Source organism: Rhinatrema bivittatum, chromosome 9, assembly GCF_901001135.1.
Source record: "Rhinatrema bivittatum chromosome 9, aRhiBiv1.1, whole genome shotgun sequence".
Taxonomy (NCBI): domain Eukaryota; kingdom Metazoa; phylum Chordata; class Amphibia; order Gymnophiona; family Rhinatrematidae; genus Rhinatrema; species Rhinatrema bivittatum.
The window spans coordinates 40,320,860-40,339,016 of NC_042623.1; the positions used below are offsets into that span (position 1 = coordinate 40,320,860).

At 43.8% G+C, this 18,157-nt stretch overlaps 1 protein-coding gene across 3 annotated transcripts in view; it reads right to left on the reverse strand.

Moving 5' to 3' along the window:
• The window catches only part of RSBN1L (round spermatid basic protein 1 like), a 124,069-nt gene extending 106,235 nt beyond the window's left edge, over positions 1 to 17,834 (reverse strand). For 2 of the 3 annotated variants that reach the window (XM_029615044.1, XM_029615043.1), the window contains exon 1: positions 16,957 to 17,834. In XM_029615044.1, coding sequence (XP_029470904.1) covers positions 16,957 to 17,632 — 676 coding nt within the window. In that variant the 5' untranslated portion in view covers positions 17,633 to 17,834. Of the gene's footprint in view, positions 1 to 16,650; positions 16,765 to 16,956 lie in introns of those variants that run through there. The other variant, XM_029615045.1, reaches the window with a different exon arrangement.
• Between the last annotated feature and the right edge of the window lie 323 nt (positions 17,835 to 18,157).

Here is an 18,157-nt window from a genome sequence, read left to right on the forward strand (position 1 = left end):
CTTACAATACTCCAAACAGCACCTAGAGAAGCCGCAAAACTTTAGGGACAAAATAATTTGGAGTGATGAGACCAAAATCGAACTTAATGGTCACAACCATAAATAAGTACAATGTTTGAGGAGGAGTCAGCACCATCCCTACCGTGAAGCATGGAGATGGATCTCTGCTATTTTTTTTTGGGGGGGGGGGGGGGGTTGTTTATGAGCTACAGCGGCATAGGATGTTTTATCAAAATTGATGGCAGGATGAATGCAGAATATTAGAAAATATTGGAGGAAAATTTGCATTCAGTCAGGAAGCTGCACTGGGACTTTCCAACATGACAATGATCTGAAACATAAGGCCAAGCTGGCTGCAGCAGAATAAAGTAAAAGCTCTGGAGTGGCCATTACAGTCTCCTGACCTCATCACTGAGTCACTCTGGGGAGAGCTCAAACATGCAGTTCATGCTAGACAACCCAAGAATTTACAGGATCTGGAGGCTTTTTGCCAACAGGAATAGGCAGCTTTACCACATGAGAAAATAAAGGGCCTCATTCACAACTATCACTGTCACTGATGCAAAAAGGAGGCAATACATGATATTAAGAACTAAGGATATGCAAACTTTTGAACAGGACCATTTTATTATTTCCCTTTTTGATATGGTTTGTTTAATGATTGTACTATTCTCTGATGATGCACAGGGGCATAGGGTGACTGTTTAAGTTGGTAATGCACCAGAAACGTTGCTGCTGACAAGCAAATGTAAACTGAAAACAAGAATTTTGAGATGCTCCAACAGAATTATGTAGCCCCTCTCTGGGTATAGCTGGAAGCTGGCAGCACAGTAGATACCAGGGCTTAATGACAACTTAATGCTACACTTCCTCCAGTGGGAAAAAATTCCTGAAGAGCCCAAGGTGTTTTAGTCAGGGGCATTGCTAGATCTGGGGCAAAGGTCCATAGCTGGGTTTAAAAAAAGGTTTGGACAAGTTCCTGGAGGAGAAGTCCATAAACTGCTATTAATCAATTTGACTTGGGGAATAGCCACTGCTTATTACCTGCATTAGTAGGATGGTATTTATTTAATGTTTGGGTACTTGCCAGGTTCTTATGGCCTGGATTGGCCACTGTTGGAAACATGATACTTGGGCTTGATGGACCCTTAGTCTGACCCAGGACAGCAACTTTTTATATTCTTATGTAGATAATGATGAGCCGATGGATAAAGTGTATTTGGATTTTCACTAGGCATTTAACAAAGTCTCCAATGAGATACTCCTGAGAAAAATAAAAGTCATGGGATAGGAAATGTCCTATTGTGGACTTCAAACGGGTTAAAAGACAGGAAACAGAGTAGGATTAAATGGTCAGTTTCTCAGTGGAGAAGGTAAACAATGGAGTGCCTCAAGGATCTGTACTGAGACAGGTGCTTTTTAATATATTTATAAATTATTGGGGAAAGGGTTCAATGAGTGAGGTGATCAAATCTACAGATGATACAAAATTATTCCGAATTGTTAAGTCACAAGTGGATCGTAAGAAATTGCAGAACCACCTTGTGACATTTGGAGACTGGGCATTGAAATAGCAGATACAATTTAATGTGGATAAGTACAAATTGATGCACATGGGGAAACTGTAATTACACAATGCTATATCCCATATTAGTAGTTAAGAACATAAGAAATTGCCATACTGGGACAGACCAAGGCTCCATCAAGCCCAGCATCCTGTTTCCAATAGTGGCCAATCCAGGCTACAAGTACTTGGCAAGTACCCAAAAACTAAGTATATCCCATGCTACTGATGCTAGTAATAGCAGTGGCTATTTTCTAAGTCAACTTGATTAATAGCAGGTAATGGACTTCTCCTCCAAGAACTTATCCAAACCTTTTTCAAACCCAGCTACACTAACTGCACTAACCACAACCTCTGGCAACAAATTCCAGAGTTTAATTGTGCATTGAGTAAAAAAGAACTTTCTCCAATTAGTTTTAAATTGCCACATGCTAACTTCATGGAGTGCACCCTAGTCCTATTATCCGAAAGAGTAAATAACCGATTCACATTTACCTGTTCAGGACCTCTCATATTCCCCCTCAACACCACATTTATTTTTGCTAGAGGAAGAGGTAATTTGCCTTTTAATAATCCCTGGAACCCTGGCTTCCCTGGTTCAGGGCCCATTGCTCTGACCACTAGGCTACTACTCCACTCCATCCAGAAAAAGGATCTGGGCTTCATCGTGGACAATACTTTGAAATCCTTGGCTCAGTGTGCAAAAGTGGTCAAAACAGCAAACAGACTTTTAGGAATTATTAGGAAAGGAATACAGAATAAAACAGAGAAGGTAAAAATACCTCTGTCACTCCATAGCGAGACTGCACCTAAATTGTGTGCAATTCTGGTCACCATGTCTCAAAACAGATATAGTTCAACTGGAAAAGGACAGAGAAGGGTGACCAAAATGACAGAGGGGATGAAATGGCCTCCCTATCAGGCCGGAGCGCACTGTTAACCCTTGATTGGACGCGTGTTACTCCTTATTCAGTAAGGGGGTCGAAAACGCGCATCCAACCCCCACCCCCCGAACCTAACAGTGTCCGCAACATGCAAATGCATGTTGATGGCCGTATTAGGTATTCCCGCGCGATTCAGAAAGGAAAATGTGCAGCCAAGCCGCACATTTTACTTTCAGAAATTAGCGCCTACCCAAAGATAAGCGCTAATTTCTCCGGGCACCGGGAAAGTGCACAGAAAAGCAGTAAAGACTGCTTTTCTGTGCACCCTCCGACTTAATATCATGGCGATATTAAGTTGGAGGTCCCGAAAGTTAAAAAAAGTAAAAAAAAAATAATTTTAAGTCGGCCCGCTGACAGCCGCTGCTCCTGTCCAAAAAGAGGCGCTAGGGACGCGCTAATGTCCCTAGCGCCTTTTTACACCACTGGGCCTAATTTGAATATTGAATCGCGTGCACAGGAGAGTGGCCTGTTCGCCCACTCTCCCGCGGACTTTACTGTATCGGCCCGTATGTGAGAAAAGGCTAAAGAGGTTAGGGACTCATTAACTTGGAGCTGAGGGGGATATGAGAGAGATTTAAAAAAAATCATGACTGGAATAGAAATGGTAAATGTGAATCAGTTATTTACTCTTTTGGATAATATAAGGACTAGAGGGCATTCCTTGAAGTTAGTAAGTAGCACTTCTAAAACAAATAGAAGAAAATTATTTTTCATTCAATGTAAATTAAGTTCTGGAATTCATTGCCCGAGGATGTGCTAAAGGCAATTAGAATAGCTTGGTTAGTTCATGAAGAAGTCCATAAACTATTAACCAACAGCATGGAATCTACCTACTGTTTGGGATCCTGCCAGCTATTTGTGACCTGGACTGGCCACAGTTGGAAACAGGATGCTGGGCTTGATAGACCATCAATCTGAACCAGTATGGCAATTTTTTATGTTCTTATATTCTTAAATTCAATTTCTACAAAAAAATAAAAATTGGAATGGTTTCCGGCAGGAAAAACAAAATTTCAGGAATTGGACCCACTTTCTGTAATAAATTTCCAGAAGCTTTGAGACAAGGATTTTTTTTTTGGTTTGTTTTTTTTTAAGACATTTCCATTTCCCTAGTTGCTGTGTTCTGTTAAAGCGGATCCTGGCTGAGGCTGGAACTCTGGCTTCTGTTTTAAGATTTGGAGATCAGGTTTTTAGTTGTTTGTTTTATTTGTATACCGCCTGCAGTGGATTTTTTTTATGTTGTAGCCTGCCCTGAGCGACTTTTTGAAAACTGGTATATAAAACATGCCAAATAAAAATTTTTTTTTTTTTTTTAAAGAAGAGCCGAGGCTCTGATAGCCCTGATGTGGTTGTTCAGCCACAGAAAATGGGTCTACAGCAGGAAGAAAATCAAGTGAAGAGCTGACACACGGCCTCAATAGATGCTAGAAACATTTCTGTTACCATTCACAAGACATGGCAAGCAGTCTCTGTGAAAAGGAAGGTACAAAAGAGCTGCAAAGAAGCGCGCTCAGAAAAAAAAAAAAAAAAAAAGAGCACACATAACGCAAAGCACCCGTGAGCAACTCTAAGGGAAAAGAGCCAAGGAGGGTGACCTGTTACTCAAATGAGCCCAGAGGTACTGAAGCCCGCCAGTGGAGGGGGGGGGGGGGTAGTTTAGAAATGAATGCTATGCTGCAACATAGCAAGCAGCAAGCACACCAGAGGACCCAGTTAATGGCAGATTTAAGGAATTGGATCAAGGACAGGTGCTGGGGGTGTGATTTATTTAGACTTCAGCAAAAGCTTCTGGTCCTGTCCCACAGAGGAGGAGGCTCAGGAATAAACTGAGCAGCCTTGGGGTTGGTTCCCAAGGTAGCAAACTGGATTAGAAACTGGTGGAGTGCCAGATAATTTAGGGTGTCAGTAAACAGAGAGAGAGCAGTGATTAGTGAAGTACCTCCGGGATTGGTATTGGAGCCAGCTCTACTCAATATTTTTTTGTGAGCAATATCGCGGAAGGGTTAGAAGGAAAAGGCTCGGGTTTTTGGCCGATGACAAAAACCCGAGCCAAAATCAGTGATCTAAGAAATAGTGAGGGATGGTCAAGTGCTTGGCAGTTCAATGCAAAAAAATTGCAAAGTCATGCATTTGAGATGTAAAAATACAAAGGAGTTGCATGTGAAATGGTGGGTGAAGCTGATGTGCACCGACCAGGAGAGAGACATGGGGGTAATAGTGTCTCATGGACTCAACATAGCAAGAGTGTGACAAGGCGGTGGCCAGAGCCAGAAAAATGCTGACATGCGTAGACACACATAATCAGCAAAATAAAGGAGGAAATAAATGCTCCTGTGGTGAGGCCTCACCTGGAATAAGTGGTGTAGTCATGGGGGAGCTTGGGTTGACCGTAGCCCACCCAATCAGGGTCATCTGACACTAGAAGAGGCCTAAGAATGGCCGCAGCAATCTCCTCACCGCGGCGGCTGAAGGAGGAAAAGACCTGGTGCAGATCCTATCAACACTGCAGAGAATGGGAGTCCGGGTGTGCTTGAGAGTGTGTGTGCGAGAGAGAGAGAGAGAGAGAAAATGGAGGCCGGGTGTGCGTGTGTGCGAGAGAGAGAAAATGGAGGCCGGGTGTGCGTGTGTGCGAGAGAGAGAAAATGGGAGGCCAGTTGTGCGTGAGTGTGCGCAAGAGAGAGAAAATGGGAGGCTAGTTGTGCGTGAGTGTGTGCGAGAGAGAGAAAATGGGAGGCCAGTTGTGCATGAGTGTGTGCGAGAGAGAAAATTGGAAGGCCAGTTGTGCATGAGTGTGTGCGAGAGAGAGAATTGGAAGGCCAGTTGTGCATGAGTGTGTGCGAGAGAGAGAATTGGAGGCTGAGGGGGTGCATGTGTATGAGAGAATATACAGCCTGAGAGAGAGAGAAAGAGTGAGAGCAAAATTGTGCATGTAAGAGAGCATGTGAGAATGACAGCTTATATATCTAGGAGAGAATGTAAGAGTGAGAACTTGTGTGTTTGAGGGAGAACATGTGAGACAGATTGAGAGCTTGAGCTTGTGTGTATAGAGAGCATGTGTGTGTGTGTGTGTATAGATATTAGGGATTTTTAATTATTGTTACGTTTAGTTGTTAAGTGATACTGATGTATTATTTTATTATATAAATTAATATATTGTTATACTGTTATATATTTAATGTTTTTAATTGTAAATGACTTTGGCTCTCATACTGGAAAGGAAGGCAATATATAAGCTGACATGGAAACGGAAAGTGCAAATTCATCTGCTACAGACACCATTTGCCCCCCGCCCCCCCCCCCCAAAAGGACAGGACTCAGAGACAGAAGAGAAACTGGAGGGAGAAAGAAGCTAGAGGGGGAAGAAAAGTGAATACAAAATAAAGCAAGCAATATAGTAATAAAAATAAAAAAAAAAACTAAAACAAATAAATAGGCCAAAAAATATTCAAAAATGAAAAAAAAGAGCTAAAATACAAAAAAGAGCAAAAAGAAAAAAAGAAATCTGAGCTATAGACAAAACAAGACTAGCAAAAAAATAAGTTTTTAACCAGGAAAACCATATTTTTGCCTCAGCTTCAAACAAAAAAAAACCAAACAAATATATATATATATATAAACAAAACACTGTGATTGCCTATCACCCACAAATTTTCAAGAATATTTTAGCATCCCGAGGAACACAGTACACCTGGATCAGGTGATGCTCCAAAGCAAAACTGCCAATATCTTTCCTAGTCACCAAGTGACAAAAAACAGGGGTCTAAAATGCATGACTTTGAAAGCCAGTTCTTAGCATGCCTCCACAGCAGCAAGCGAATGGGAAACCATCACCTTCTAGTCTAGTCTTACTGCCTAGTTGGTTCATGACATCCTCTAGACATGACCACTAGGCATGACAACGATGTCACAGAGAGAAGAAAAATGAATGACCCTCTCTATATCAGACACAAACATACATACAGCATGGTTCACCATCTTGAGGCTAGAATTAAAAGGAAGAATACATCTCATAACGCTTTAGAGTTGCAAATAGCAAGGAATTGGTTTTATTTTCCTGCTGGCAGTTTTTGGGTTTTTTTTTAAAGTTACTGCATTCCTAAACCTCAGGACCAGCATACTCGCAGCCATTTTGCCCCGTTTCTCTCCTTCGGTGATCACATACCGGTCAAGCTGCACCTCTCCAAGCAGTGCAACGTTCATCCGTGTTGGAGCACATCTTCATTTCTAATCGGGGCAATTCACAGGGAGTCTGGCAGAAGCAATCATTTCACAGTGCATTTTCCCAGCCACAGGGAAAAAAAAAAGTGTTAGAATCCATAGGCAGAACCGGCAAGGGCACTGAGCACAAACACTGTTATTGCTTTTACCCACAAAAGCTTTGCAACAGAAATCGAACATGAAAATTCACAGGGGGAAACACAGGAAACAGCTCCAGAGGCACTTTTGCTGCAGTAATTAGGAAATCAGAAATATGACAATTAAAAAGAGAAAAAAATCCAAGTCAAATCAACAAGATATAACCTATATTCATTTAAAAAATATTAATAGCATTCCTTTAAATCAGTAACCTTTTCCCAAGGCAATCTCGATTTAACTTTAGAATTAGGCTAGATTTTATTCACTTCAAATAGGCCTACAAAAGGAAAACAATGCCTTCATTACAGCTTTCAAACGATGATCTGTTCAATCCGTGCCACACTTACTCTGACCCTGAGGCCTGGGCATAGTAAGCTGCCTCACGCTTTCCATGCCCACGCTCAGCCACCCAACTCCCATATACAACATGGCTGCAGTGCAAGGCTGTAATTATACCTTATGGACCTAGTCCAAATCACTGGCGATCTAATCTTTGCACCAAACACAGCACTATTAATGGCAAAAAATTCCCCAGCCTTCTCCTTCCTCTCAACCTAATCCCAAATAATACACCTGCAGTCATCAGGGACTTTTACACTTTTTCTCTGTACCTGGAACAAATGTTAAAAGAAAAACAATTTTTTTTTGTTTGCCCAGGCAAGAAGTGACATTAACTAATCGCTAAGCTATAGAACAAAAAGATCTTTCACAACCTTGATAGCTGCTTGCTGGCACAGACACTGCTGATAGCGCTGTTGTAGTAACATACAGGAAGAAAGAAATCATGATTAAAAGAAAAACCTATCAATGGGAAAAACGCAAGCAGAAAAATGAATTTTTTGCCTTGATTTCTTATTTATCAGGAGAAACGGTCAAACTCTAATCAGCTTCACATATCCAAAAAGCGCTTTTTAGGCACCACATAATACCCCTGGATCAAGTCATTTAGCAAAGCTAAGGCCTAAATGTGTCACAGCTAAGAGAAGGTAATGACTAGCCCTTTCATGAATGTTTCTAGAATGAACCCTGCAAAAAAATCCTTGATCTACAATGATAATCAAAAGACGATGTAGTACATGGGCATTTTGAACCATGCTGGTTCCCTTCTTGAAACGTCACAGCTGATGCAAGGTCCTATACGGTTGGAAAAGGTCATGCACATCACTTTTTATTGCACCAAGATAAAAACGAATGTTATCACAACCTACATAGTATCAGTTTGCTCAAAGATCTATACACCTACAAGAAAAATCTGTCTCCTCGTTGTATGGCACTGGCCAACAGAAGTCAGAGCAAACCATTCACTTCAAGAAGACTTAACATTTGCTCCGATTCAAGAACTACTCATTATTGTAAATGAAATCACCCACAAGATACCTACTATTTTATCTCAAGAGTAAGCAGTGCAGTTGCCATGTTAGTCCAACTGAATAAAGTAGAAATAAAAGGCAATACTTTAATGAGGTGACGACCAGAGCAGTAGACACTGCCTATCTGGACTTCGATAAGGTTTCTGACACTGTTCGGCGTGGAAGACCGGTAAACAAACTGGACAGTCTACTCTAGGAGGACAACAAATTGGGAAACAGGATAAGAAGCTGGTTGAGTCCCAGCACTCAAGACAGTGGTCGAGGAAGTCTAATCTGATGAAGGCAGAGTAACCACTGGGGCACCCTGGGGGCTCTGTATTAGAACAGGGTCTTTTCACTATCTTTATTAGCATTTTTGCTGAGGAACCTAAGAGAACAAGATACTTCCTTGCAGATGACAGAAACCTATGCAACAGGGTAGGCATGCCGGAAGGGGTGAAACAAGTTTAAAGGATGTACTCCCACAGGGGGTACATTATGTGGGACTGACTGGCCTTGAGAAACGGACATCAGCTCTGCCGCTTGGCACAGACTCATTCAGCTGCCCCTGCACGAATAGGTTTTAACACGCACAACAGTGTGGTGCATGAAAAACCTGGTAACTGTGAGAAATGGTGGCTAAGCTCAGGCTAACATTCATCGTCGGACCCAAAAGAAAGTAAATCCTCCACAAAAAAAAACCAAAAAACAAACAAACAACAACACACACACACACACACACACACACAGTCTTAACCACCACATTCAACACTCCCAACTGCGAAATCCCGTATGGCACCTCAATCCCTTCAATGGCTTGTCTGCTGAAACAAATTCAAGATCTCCCCCCATATAAGGCCTTCGTTTCTCTACTTTATAAACAAAAGCTTAAAACAATGAAAGGGGATGTGAAAAAATAAAAACCGGTCAAGAGTTTTAGAAAACGAGCTGCAATGCTGAAAACAGGTAAGTTCATGCATTTGGGACACAAAAACCCATTAGCCGCATATCACTTAAAAGAACAAGAATGGGGAAACTTATCAAATAGGAAAAGATCAAGGAGCAAGCATCTTGAGATCCTCAGGCAGTCGGCCGATATGATGCAGCAACTGGGAAAGGTTACAGTATGCTCAGCTGCATAAAAAGAGCCATCATTAACAGGGAAAAGGAAGTAGAAAGGCCCTTTTGATAAATCAACAGCATGACTTAAGCTTGAGTACTGTGCTCAGTTCTGGAGACCCCCCCTTCATACAAAAACAGAGGCTACTAAAATGAGAGGTTGCACTCAGAACACACTCACTGCAGGAAAAAGGGGAAACATCCAAATATTTGACAGGTTTCTATTCAAGGTGGCAGAAGATGAGATTTTCCATAGAGAAGGAAATTCAAGGATAACAGGTCATGGGGTGGGAAGTAGCAGGAAAGAAGATGGAGAGGAAACAGGAGAAAATATGTACTGGGGGCGTTCAGGTGCTCAAAAACTGTTGAAACCTAAACCTTGACAGAATCCAAGCATGCATGGGAAAGCTATGAGAGACAACGACAGGTACAAAGCTAAGAGTTTGAAATATTACAAATAACCCCAATCTTCACTTTCTCTAAAGCTGAGGCAAGGGGATAAGAGGAAACAAAGGAAGGACAAAGGAAGCACAAGTTAGTGAAACCTCAGGCCACGGGTGGGCGCTGCCAAACTACAACCCACGGAAACCAACTGGGTTGATGCTGAAAGATTGGCAAGAGTCCAGTCCCGTGGCAAGGCCAGTAAGACTTGAGGAGTGGGAGGGTCTGCTTATGGGAACTTTTATGCTCATCTATCCAGGACTGTAGAAAACCAAAAAAAAAAGGAGACAAAACCAAATTTCGATCAGAAGTGATATCCTAGAAGCAGTCCAGCTTCTACAACTGGCAACTGGGATATATCCTTAGCAGCATCCATAAATTAAAAAAATAAATTATTTGATTTTATATTCCACTGTTCAGTACTTCAAAGCAGGTTACCTTCAGGTACTGTAGGTATTTCTGTAATCCCAGAGGGCTCCCAATCTTAGGGCTTGATTCACTAAAGCTTTTCTCCCATTCTGTGTCTATGGGAAAAGACTGATGAATGACTTACCCAAGGTCACAAGGAGCAGGAGTGGGATTTGAACCCTGGTTCGTAGCCCACTGCCCTAACCACTAGACTGCAAACCAGGAAAACCAGGGCTTAAATCCCCACTGCCACTCCTTGTGACCGTGGGCAAGTCACTTTACTCTCCATTGCCTCCAGGTACAAACTTAGGCCTGAATTCATCATTTTGCGAGAATAGCACCCGCGATAAAAAGAGAGGCATGATTAGGGTAATTTTCCAGGTACTGCATTGCATAGCTATTTTACCGCAACATGCGTCAAATTTATCGTGCCCGCAATATTTTCACATCAGAAGCTGAGAATTGCCCGGACAGGCTTTTATCGCATTGTGGACGAGAGTCTCTCATAAAATAGTTACCTATTTATACCACTGTTCTCTTACCCTAGCTTGAAGGGTACCATGTTATAAAGTCCATCAAGCTAGATTAAGAGAACATAGAACAAAATTTCATCTTTGTGAGACTTTCCTCACTCCTAATGATGTCAAATCTTCACCAAGGTGTACTGTGCTGTTCGTACGTCTCACTCTACATGCGAAACTGGTCCCTAAACCTTAAACTACCAACACCCCACCTCGACCTATCAGGGGCCCTCCTATAGAGATATAAATACTTCCCTACTATGAGGGCCTTGTAGACATTCATAGTCACTCTCTCTCTCCAGGATGTGAAAAATAGGGATTATCGCAGTGCGCGCTAAGTTTACCGCACTATGTGATAATACCTATGCGAAGCGGTAAATTTCCATACACATGCCCCTTTTTGATAACGCATACGTTGTTAACTTTGTTTTGATGAATGATGGGGTAAGTTAGGAAAGTAAATGTCAGAGAAAAAAAAAGAAAACGGTATGGTTTTTCCCAAAGAGGGGGCTGAAAAAGTATGGACAAAAAGATCAGCATTCAAAAAAGTATAAAGGATCTCAAAAAGAAAAGCTTAGGGGAAAATATCTGGTAACGCTGAAAGAAGCAGGGAAAACGGAACTGTGAAAGCGAAAGAAAGGATGGCTAGGGCAGTAAAACGAGGAAACAACTTTTTTTCAGCTCCGTCAGTAAAAGGAGGATGTGCAAAGGTGGGACTAGAATACGGGAGAAAACGAAAATTATGTGGAGGGCAACAGGAAAATGCAGAACGCTACATACTTTTGTTCAGGTCAGTAAAGTCCAAAACGGTCCATCTAGTCTGCCCAGCAAGTTTTCCAAGTTAGCAGTAGCTGCCGCTCCATGCAGTTTACCAAGCCTTCTGTTAAGGGTAGCAGTAGCTACCGCTCCGTGCAGTCTACCCGCAAGTAAAAATGTAAACACTGGGTATAATAGAAAAAAAAATGTTACCTCATTTTTTCATTTCTATTATCTAGCTAGCAGGGATTCTCTGTGTTTGTCCCATGCCCTTTTGAATTCCATTACTATTCTTCACCACCTCTTCCAGGAGGGAATCCGTGTGTAGCTGTCATTCTTTCCATGAAGCAATATTTCCCCGATATTGTTCCCGAGTCTTTCCCCTTGGAGTTTTATATCGCAATCCCTAATTTTACAGCTTTCTTTCCATCATAAAATGATTGATTTTTGTGCATCCTTTCAGGTATTTGAAAGTCTGTATCGTATCTCTCCTGTTTCTTCTCTCCTCCATGGTATACATATTAAAGTCCTTTAGTCTCATCTCATGTTGCTTTCTGTACAGGCTCCAGACCATCATGGTTGCCTCTCTCTAGACTTCTTCCATCCTGTCTTTATCCTTTCTTGAGATGAGGTCTCGAGAACTGAACGCAGTATTCCAAGTAAGGCCTCACCAAGAACCTGTACAGTGGCATTGCCACCTCCTTTTTCCTGGTTATTTGCCTCTCTATGCAACCCAGCAGCCCTATGGCCTTAGCTACCGCTCTGTCACTGAAGAAGGACTGAAGGAGGACCACCACTTGTTGGCAGGGGTATATACCACACCATTCATGAAAGCAGTTTCAAATACATAAATAATATCCCTAGGATATTATTTATGTATTTGAAATTTCTTCTATCCCGCAACTTCACAATATATGTCCAGTGCAGGTTACAAAAATATTACACCCATAAAGATTCAAAAATATAAACTTACAAGTATAACATGTCCTTAACCTAAAACAATAAAAGCTACAATAAAAACCACAGCCTATAAGTTAAAAGCTTCTTCAAAAAACATCTTTTTAATAAGTTTTCTAAACATTTTTAAATCTGCCTGCTCACGAACCCATGCTGGCAATTTATTCCATTCAATTGCCACTAGAGGAGAAAATTTATAACCTAGTTTGTACCCACTTATACTGGTTGGCCAAGGGGCTGGGCAACTGCAGCGTCACCTCTGATTTCATTGAACATTAAAGAACTCTATCGCCTCTCTCAAAACACAAGGGTAGTCACTCTTTAGCAGCTTGAAGACAATGGTCAACAGTCTAAACCTTGCCCTTCATCTAATCATAAGCCAGTGGAGATCTCTCAACACTGGAGAAACATGTTCTCTTTTTGATAGCCCAGTCAAAACGCAGGCAGTAGCATTTTGCACAAGCTGCAAGATCAAAGATTCTGGCAGGTCCGCTGAAAGATCTCTTCAATAGGTATTTGGAGATCGATTGGGGAAACGCTGCTCTGTTTGCAGTGGCTGCAATCTCATTTCCTGTTTCCCTCCTGGCCTGCAGGATGTTCTCCTGCCAGCAGGGGGTGTTGGAGAACAGCACGTATATCGGCAGCTGCTCTTGCTTTCCCCTCTGCAACTGTAGTCTCACCCCATGCAGTTCACACTGCAGAGGGAAGCTGGTAAAGGAGGAAGAAGCAATACTTGGTAAGCCTGCTCACAGGCTTCTTCTGTACAAGGATTGGGGTGAGGAAAGGGAAGCTGAATATGCCACTGGGTGTGGGGGAGAGTGAAGGGAAGGTGAGGATGCTTCACGGGAATGGGGAGGGAAAGGGAAGAAGATGGTGATGCCAGGGATTAAGATTGTGGGAAGGTGATGCCAGGGGATGAAGGGAAAGAGAAAAAAACGTGATGACAGGGGGTGAGGAAGATGGAAGGCATGATGATGGCAGGAGAGAGAAAGTGATGATGCCAGGGAGTGGGGGTACAGGAGTAGAGGGAAAGGAAAGGTGATGATAATGCTGGGGGAGAGGAAAACAGATGGAGAAAGAAGGTGATGAGGATTCGGGGGGGGGGGGGGGGGGAAGAAAGAGAAGGGAAGAGAAATGTGATGGTACCAAGGGGTGGGAGGAAAGGGAAGGTAATGATGATGCCAATGAAATGCAGAGAGAGAAGAGAAAGTGATGATGGGGAAGTGGTTAGTGGGCCACAATGAAGTGAATGAACCCTGTGCTAGGTTTGGTATGAAACAAAAAAATGTTGGGAGAACTGTGAGAGAACTGTGAGAGACTGAAAAAGGGTGGGGTGTTGTCCCTCTTCATGAAAGTGGTAACACAGAGGAAGCTGGAAACTACAGGCCAGAGTCCAAATCTTGGGGGCAGCAAAATTAGTGACAAGGCAGATGATATATAGTGAAGTACCTAAAATACAGCAAATTGCAGGATCTGAGGCAGCATGGCTTTTATCAAAGGGAGATTGTGTCAAATAAATGTAACCAGTTTTTTTGATTGAGTAAGTAGAGATTTGGATCAAAAGGGTGTGCTGGATGTGGTGTACCTGGATTTTGAAACTGTCCCGCAAAGAAGGCTCATAAATAATGTGAACAGCCTGGGGGTGGGCAACATGTTGGTGAACTGGATAGACAATGAAGGGTGGCAGTAAACAGAATTCACTGAGAAGAGAGGAAGGATTAATGGGAAGCTTAAGAACCCGGGGCCAGTTCTGCTCAATATCTTTACAATGGATATTGTGAAGGGATTAGAAGAAAAGGTTTGCCATTTTCTGAAAGAAACCAACATCAAGAGAGTGGACAGTCTTGATGGAGCAGATATAATCTATCATTTTGTCCAAAATCGATTGCTGTAATGCTCTCCTCCTTGGCCTCCCCTCCAACCACACCAAACCTTTACAGCTCTTACAGAACGCTGCTGCACGTACCCTTACTAACACTAGAAAAAGAGATCACATCACTCCTACACTCATTGAACTCCACTGGCTACCAGTCCAATCACGTATCCTGTTCAAAACTCTATCCCTCATTCACAAAAGTATCACTAATGAAAACTTCAATTGGCTCAGCCCCCCCCCCCCCCCCCCCGCTCCTCCACTAGATCCACACGTCCTGCCCTCCAAGGAACACTCCGCTCCCCCTCTAACAAACCCTACAAGCTAAAATATACAATGAATAGAGCCTTCTCCCTCGCCGCCCCCACTCTCTGGAACTCCCTCCCTCCAGATCTCTGCACAGAAACATCCACCCCAAAATTCAAAAAGAAACTAAAAACTTTGCTTTTTCAACAAGCCTACTTTCCCAATACTCCCTCCACTTGATATATGAAAGCCACTTGTCCATATCACTCTCGTCTCCATTGTAAATATATTGTACATTATTTCTCTATTATTAATTTGATTACTTTATCTGTTGTAATACCTGTTTAGCTTTTTAATTTTAGTTTCTGTTCCATGTAAAGGCTCCACCTGTTAGTTCTGAGTTAAATGTACACCGATACGATGTGCAAACGGCTGTCAGTATATAAAAAATGTTAAATAAATAAAATAAATAAATATAATGAAAGGTGATCATCGAAATCTCAAGGAGGGGCTGAATACTTGACATTTAATAATCCGTGCACAGAGTCATGCCCTTGTGGTACAGAAATCCACGGTGTGCCCTAGAGGAGAGGAAAGACAGAAGGGATATGATAGAGACATTCAAATACCTCAAAAAGATAAAATCAGGTTTCCAGAAGAAAGAATGCTCTAGAACAGAGGTGCTCAAATCAGACCTTGGGGCCCCCCGCCAGCCAATTTTTCAAGATCTCTCTGAATGAATATGCATATTTGCATGCACTACCTATGTATGTGAATTTTTTCATGCATATTCATTAGGGTTAACCTGAAAACCCAACTGGCTCAGGGGAAAGCAGAGGACTAGCTTGAGCACCCCTGCTCTAGAATAAGAAGACAGCATGAAGTTCCAGTGAGGCAAGCAATGAAAGGAGTAACATCAGAAAATAATTCTTCACCAAAAGCATGGACTTCCAGTGAAAGTTGTGGAGTCAAAAATGGTAATGGAATTTTACAAACCTGGGATAAGCATAGAGGATTCTTAGTGGCAAAGTTGTAAGAAGAAAGCCAGAGATCAACTGGGTCTGTGGCATTGCACCAGAATTGAAGCCTGGCAGACCTGATGGGTCTAATGGTCCTCATCTGTTATCCTGGTCTACACAGGTGACAGGAGCAGGCTTAAGAAGCTAAAGTATTGTAAACAGCCCACCCTTCATGCCCCTCAGAGGAATTTGTTGCCAGAGGATGTGGTGAAAGCAGTTAGCATAACTGGGTTCAAAGAGGGTTTAGACAATTCCTAGCGGAAAAGTCCATAAACCACTATTAAGCTATGTAACACTGCTCATCTCTGGTTATGATCAAGGCCTGGATCTATTCTTTGATATCCTGCAGAACATGTGTGACTTGGATTGGCCACTGGACTTGATGGACCTTTGGTCTGACCTGTATGGCATTTCTTATAAGACAAGACTACAGGGTTCTAGGAGGGCATATGTTTGGACAAAAGCAACATTAGTTTTGGTAGTTCTTTGGATTGTTATAAGACTTGGGGGCAGAACAAGAGAAGGGTAGTGGTTGGATTAAGAGATTTTGTATGATCTACCCAAATGACACAGAAACAAAGCTGCAAACAAAAAACAACTTGGGTAAATGGTAGTATCTTACAAGCAGTCAAACTTTCAGGCTGGCAGCTAGGATGTATCTTTGCAGTGCAAACAGGAATAACTGGGAAGACTGAATAGGCTAGTTGGTCTTTTTCTGTTGTCATCTTCTAAGCTATTACCAGCAGAAAAAGACCAATTGACCCAGTCAGTCTGCCCATTTATTTCTGTTCGCATTAGCCCTTTGCATGCCACAAAATCCAATACCTCAAGCGTTGTCAGCAATGTTCCACACACACCCCTTTTCAGAAGAACATAAGAACCAGATATAATGAAAACGTTAGTTGTGCAGATTTGGGTCACGTACACCCTTCTAACCATAGTCCAGGAGCTTCCAGGAAACAAAAGATAACTTTCCAACTAAACCACAGATGAAAAGCCGTGACTAAAATTAAACTCGTATCTACAACCCTGGGAGCAAAATTCAAGAAATGGCTCAACTATTGGGGATCTGAGGGGTATTTGTGACCCGGACTAACCACCGTCGGAGACAGAACGCTGAGTTGGGTGGACCTTGGTCTGCTCCAGCATGGCACTTGTGTTCTTATTTCCTGTGCGGGCAACCTAGAAACAAACCATCACATGCGCGCGCGCGCGCTCCTTCCCCACCCTCCTCTCCCGCCAGCAAGGCACCGCGCGCGCCACTCATGGCCCCTTTCCGCCCGCGCGCGTGGGAGATACAACACGCGCTTCCCCACCCCCTTCCTCCCAGTGAGCACATACCACGCGCGGTCACCCTCCACGCCTCTAATGCACTCTAGGCTCGGCTCGCAGAGGGGACTTACAGCGGGGCGCGGGCCGGAGCTCCGGGGACAGTCGCTCTCCTCTCTGAGGTGCTAACTTCAGCTCCCCGTTCTCCTCCATGTCCTCGCTGATTGCTCGGTGCCGCCTCTTCTTGTCCCGCTTCTCCTTGGGTTTCTTGGGCTTTGGGGAGCGGTAGGGCTGCCGTGGAAGTTCTCGCTGCGGGGGGGCTATCTGAAGCGAGGCGGCAGGGGCGAGGATACAACCACCGGTTCCGGGAGCAAAGCTCCATGTTGCAGCGCTGCCATAACTCTGCTGCTGCTGCTGCCGCCGCCTGCTGTTCCCGCCACCGATCCCGCGTTTCACTTTCAGCCCCTTTTCGCCCGTCTTCAGCTTTTTCAGTGGGTGCGAGAGCGGGTTGCGGGCGAGCTGCAGCCGGGCGTCCGGGGCTCTCTGACGCGGCCCTTGTTGTTGAGCTGGTGCGCCGCGGACGGGGCTCAGCGACTCCGCCATTTTGGGCTCCAGTGATGTATTTACTCTCCGCTCTAGCTCGGGCTGCCCGACGGAAAGGGGCGGGGCCGCGCGGCTTCGGCGAAGAGTGGGCGGACCGCGGAATGGCTCCGGATCCCACCAATCAGAGGCGGGCGGACAGGCGAGGGCCGCGCAGCCATTTTTGTGCCTCATCCGGAGCGGGGAAGAAAGGAAGCGGCTGCGGATCATGGCTGCTCAGCGGGAGGCAGAAAAACCCACAGTGTTTGTAGCGCTCGGTGGAGAGAGAGACTGCGGATGGGGGAGGAGCCACTGTGAGTACCGGGCTCCCGTTCCTCGGCTGTTGCACCGGGGGCAGTGTTTTAGCGCGCTTTAACGCCCTGTGCCTCGGCCCGGTGGAGGGCGGTGCTGAATGAGAGCCCCGCCCGGGGTGTGTGTTACGGCCTGGACTGGGACAACACTCGACGGTTTCTTTTAATGCGTTATTTTGAACGGAAACCGTTAGCGATGCGGTATTTTCTGGAGAGAACCTGTGCATTTAATGCAACCGCCTCAGGCTGTGGGCGGAATTAAAAGTGTAATTACGAAACTGTCCGGGGCCAGCTCCAGTGCAGACTTTTGCCCATAGGAAACGTGCTTTAGTATATCTCTGCTGTGAATAAAATGTCCCTGTTTTGGAAACGGACAGTTTTTGGTAAAGGAATAATGTATTTTGTCAATGTGCGGGGACGCTGCCTGCATTATTTAATGTGTTCA